This window comes from Rhinoderma darwinii, chromosome 10, assembly GCF_050947455.1.
Source record: "Rhinoderma darwinii isolate aRhiDar2 chromosome 10, aRhiDar2.hap1, whole genome shotgun sequence".
Lineage (NCBI taxonomy): Eukaryota > Metazoa > Chordata > Amphibia > Anura > Rhinodermatidae > Rhinoderma > Rhinoderma darwinii.
In genome coordinates this window covers 83,253,848-83,259,088 of record NC_134696.1, presented here as the reverse complement: position 1 = coordinate 83,259,088, position 5,241 = coordinate 83,253,848, and the positions used below count along the sequence as shown (strand labels likewise).

The window sequence follows — 5,241 nt, the reverse complement described above, 5'->3', positions numbered from 1 at the left end:
TAACACTACACACCATCACATACAGTTATTCCCACATGCACCAAAGGTAAAAGTGCAGCTTCACTTTACAGAAAAATCCTCCATTTTATAGATTATTCAATACAACACTCAATATAACCACCGGTCCACGATTGTGTATTTGATCGGTTTTTCTATCTCGCTGCCATGATCATTAATCCGGGAACATGGTTATACAGAGAAACTAGGGGGATCCGTTATGTCGACAAAGAAAAGTGAAGGAATCCTAAATGTAGAGGCAGCTTCAGAGATTGTGTTTTTTTTTATTCTCGTGGATTATTGTGCCATTCAAATACCTGTAAACGGTTAATAAATTACACTGAACATATATAAGCCTTTATTTTATCATTTCTGATTTCAATGTTCTGTGTTTCAGAAAAACGTCAGGACAAAATTAATATTATAACTGATGATGCTTCTCAAGGACTGGCTGAGAACATAGACATCAATGGAGACACTAAGATCTCCATGCCTGGACCCAATGATGAAACCATCAACATCAGCCCAGATGTCGTAGACACCACCTCTGATATTACAACCGATGATGCTTCTCATGGACTGGCTGAAAACAGAGATCTCATTGAAGACACTAAGATCTTCATGCCTGAATCCAATGAAGTTACCATCAATGTCAGTCCAGATGACGTGGACACGGCTTCTGATAATATAACTGATGATGCTCCTCATGGACTGGCTGAAAACGGAGATCTCATTGAAGACACTAAGATCTCCATGCCAGGATCCAATGACGTAACGATCAACATCAGCCCAGAGGACGTGGACATCGCCTCTGACATTACAACCGATGAGGCTCATCATGGACTGGCTGAAACCAGAGATCATATTGAAGACACTAAGATCTCCATGCCTGGATCCAAAAATGTAACCATCAATATCAGCCCAGAGGACGTGGACACCGCCTCTAACATTATAACCGATGATGCTTCTCATGGACGGGCTGAAAACATAGACATCATTGAAGACACTAAGAGCTCCATGCCTGGATCCAATGATGTAACCACCAATATCAGCCCATATCATGTGGACACCACCTCTGAAAGTAAGTTCTCAGGGCTTTTATCTTTTAATTTAGCCTTATAATATTACACAATATTACTAATAAAATTACATAGTAACACACAAATGAACAAATCAAACAAGAGGAATGAGGGCCGTGCTCAGAAGATATTACAATCTATGAGGAAATACGGATGACACAAAAAGTTAAAAGTGCTGTTTTGGTACAGCCATATCTTATGCTAAATAGGGTAGTACACGTAAAGCTGCATGAACCGGTCACCAGCCAGTATCTGTGACTAAATTATGTTAATAATTTAGATATGTGTATCATCCTCTTTATAGTCCTAGCCTATCACATCACATTACTGATACCTCCCAACATTTTAACCCTTATTCATGGAAAATTACTCAACCACGCCCCCATTATGAGGAACACCCACAGAACTGCCCAATTTGGGATTATATTTGCATAAGCCCCACCCTTTTAAGGTCCATTTCATGGGACATTTCAGAGAAATCAGGACGCGTATAGTGGGAAAATCCAGCAAAGACAGGATGTTCGGCAGGTGCGATATTACTGATCACAGGTGATGATGAATTGTAAGGAGCGAGAATTTTCCATTCTTCATATGATAAAGAGACTGATTGTTATTATAAGAAGTAGCAGCAGTTGTTCTAGTTTACATTGTGTGGATAAAAACCTGTCGACCGTGTCATTGGTGACAATATATTAGGGAATTGTTGCTTACGCCATTTCCTAATATTTTATGAATCTCGCTCCCAGGCTGACGGTGGAGTAGGAACAATGTCCATTATATTAACAGCTGATCTTATAGACTGCGTGTGTTTTACAGAACAACAAGAGGACAAAGAACATCTCCAACATCTTCCAAGTGCTGAGAAACATCTTGGGCAGAATAAGGAAGGAGTTGGATTTAACGCCTCTAAGACCAACACGTTTACAGAGAGCGCCAGTTATTCTTCCCCAATGCAGGAATTACACAAACATCTTCTGGCGTATTTTGAAAAAGCTGCATCTTCTCCCAAATAAAAAGAAGGTAAGAATGTGAGAGTTTCTTAGAGCTCCATAAACCTCTTCATAAACTTTATGGTTGTCCTGAGATGTGGTCATCTAGTTACAGACTGCCACTTACTGTGACCTGAATTCTGCAATTGGAGATAGACCATTGTTATAATATCTACAGTGTCCTGATGGGGGGCAGTGAAGGAGCAGCGAACTGTAGAATCCCCCCGGCTGCCCCGCTCATTATAATCTATGGCCATGTACATAGATCACTCCTCGCTGTGCTGCTAATTCCAGTTGTACTCGGCTCACAAAATACAATGCAGGTGAAGTAACGTTATCACTCCATCTTCTGAGACCATGTTGCGTCCATTGTCGTTTTATCCAATGTGAAGTATGTAAGTCTTCAGACTGCATATGTAATGGTGAGAACGATGATGAGAATGGTGACTGTGATCCGGATTATCGCAGCAGGTGTAGCAGCAATGCAACGAACAAAACCTTATTTGATGCTCAAAACTTTTGCAAATCAAAATTGCTATTTATCCTCTTCCCCTTCAACCTGCAGTAACTCAGACTAGATGACAGCTGGAGCTTTTAGTAGCATGGACGTATCAGATCTGTCCTTGGCTACTAAAGTGCCTTCCTGCAAAAGAGACACCTTTGCAGACTTTTTGTTTTTTTGCAGCATATGTATTCTATTAAATAAAACATATTTTCTAATTAAAAAATGTGGCACTGTTTGTCTTTCGCAGCTTGTATGTCTTACAATACAATACAAACTGCTGGATGCCATTCAGTGCTCATCCTGTCAGATAAACTTATTGTCTGGTCAGTCTCCAGCCCATCTCTCTGCTCCCCTGAAAGTTTAAGGGGGTTTCCAGTGAGAAGAAATCGATGGCCTACCCACAGAATAGGCCATCATTATTTGATCAGTGGGTGTCCGAATCTCAGAACCCCCGCCAATTTCCCTTACTGCTCCATACTGTGAAACATTAACACACTTGTAGCTGCGGTTCCAAGTTTTTTACAGCCTTCTCCCATTTACTTTATTGGGAAAAGGCTGTAATACTGTAAACCTCCGCTACAAGTGTGTTAATGTTTCACAGTAAAAAGCAGTGACAAGAATGACGGGAAAAGCAGGACTTGCAAGAGCTCCGTGGCCACCTCAGAACAGCTCATTTGTGGGGGCGCCGAGAGTCGGAGTCCCACTGATCAAATATTAATGATCAATTTCTTCTCACTGCAAAACTCCTTTAATCTCCGCTGTCAGCTTAGATTATTGTTCAGGAGAGCAGAGGGGCTGGAAAATGAGCCGCCAGTAAGATCGTCCAAAATGTTTTCATTAAAACCAATTGCAAATATGTTTTATTTAATAAAATACATACAGTGCAATGAGAAAATCCCGCAAAGGAGTCCATAGCCTTTAAGATGAAAATCTGAGCACTGATTGGTTTCTATGGGCAATAAGGTCCGATTTTATGTTAGAGTTTTGATATTTGAGGCCCATGGGTGACTTTAACAGTTCACAATCTGTAACTATTCCTGTTATTGACCGTCCAATGTTATAAAGTAGAACGCTATAAAATGTGAATGATCTGATAATGTATTAATACCTCATTAAGCTTCTCATTTTGTTTTATCTCAACAACAGCATGACGCCATGGACATTATAATAGTTATAATCACTTCTCAACATCATAAGACGTCATCTTGGATTGTCCATGGCTGCACTGGTTATAGAGAACAAAGGATCCTGGCCTTAATTTCCACACAAGGCAAATATGAACTAAACAAATGTGTCAATACTTTGATGCTATTTAGACTTTCACCGCAATGAGCAGCAGGGCTCTGCTTTGCTCAAGACATAACTATAATGTTTCCAAACAACCACAAACTTTTGCATGCAGTGGTGGTCATAATTACAAATCTGCCATGACCTGTGCTGTTACTGATTTCAGTGGTTCAAACATTATAGCTCTACACGGATAATTGGGGAAACTGGACCTGGAGTTTCTGCAATTCCAAAGCTTGCATTGAGAAAGAAAACAAGACCAACCTCACAGACTAAGTCAAATGAATTTCCTGTGACCTCTTCCTCAGAAAAGCATCCCAAGGAATTAGTATGCGTCTCTTTTGGCGAAAAGAGTACCAGCAAACCTAGGTCCACCTCAAAGGATTTTTTTCTGCGCCTGTGGCTCGGCTGAGTCACAGTGCCAACCTGGACTTGACCAATCTTTGGACTATAGATCCATATACCCGGAGTCTTTGTGAAATAAACTCACAAGAAAAGACAAATCTCGCTGCCTGTGGCTCGGCTGAGTCACAGTGCGAAACCTAATTAAAAAATGACAATTGTCTCTGCCTGTGGCTCGACTGAGTCACAGGGCAAAATCTTATAAAAAATGAAAATGGTCTCTGCCTATGGCTCGGCTGAGTCATAGTGCTTAACATCATTAAAAAGGACAATTGTCGCTGCCTGTGACTCGGCTGAGTCACAGTGCCATCTTGGACATAAGTGCCACCTGCCACCGATTTGTGCCAGCTATCAAGATTACTCGGTGAAAAATTTGAATACCCTTCATCACCATTACCAACAGAAGAGACTGTATTTACCAACCGTCTCCAGTTGAAAGGATGATTTTTAAGACTGGCATTTTCATGACTGCTACTGGTTACCCCTTACATAATTTAGAATATTGATACATGTATGCTAACTTTATGGAAAAAAATGTTGTAGTCATGCTATTTCAATAAAAATATGAACATCTAAACATAGTGTTTTATTATATAAGTAGAACATTACTATAGAAAACTGTCTGTACCCTGAAACATGCTAATTTACCACACATTCTGGATTACTAGAAAGGTATAGTGAAATGTTGCTGAAAGTTATGAAACAGAATACGTAGCGGATTCAGTATAATAATCTAGGGAGTGGCTGAAAAAAAGCAGTGTGGCATGGGGAATTTTGCTTTGTTCGGTCACGCTCCTCATTACGCCTTTAAATATTTAAGACACATTTTCGACACATTGTCGAAATCTTTGGCCCCTCACTTCTACAGCCCATCCCCACCCTCTATACCAACACAGATTGAGACTCCAGACCGGACCCATAAATAAATCCAGACACTAAACCCATATATAAATTCAGAAACACCCCCAAACTAATTTAGACC

At 40.3% G+C, this 5,241-nt stretch overlaps 1 protein-coding gene across 1 annotated transcript; it reads left to right on the top strand.

The window, feature by feature from the left end:
• The first annotated feature begins 217 nt into the window (after window positions 1-217).
• LOC142662625 (uncharacterized) lies at window positions 218-4,836 on the top strand. The gene is made up of 4 exons (XM_075840837.1): window positions 218-233; window positions 395-1,078; window positions 1,893-2,096; window positions 3,717-4,836. The coding sequence occupies exons 1-3, from the start codon at window positions 218-220 to the stop codon at window positions 2,087-2,089; spliced, it is 897 nt and encodes a 298-aa protein (XP_075696952.1). The 3' UTR covers window positions 2,090-2,096; window positions 3,717-4,836.
• Window positions 4,837-5,241: the final 405 nt, after the last annotated feature.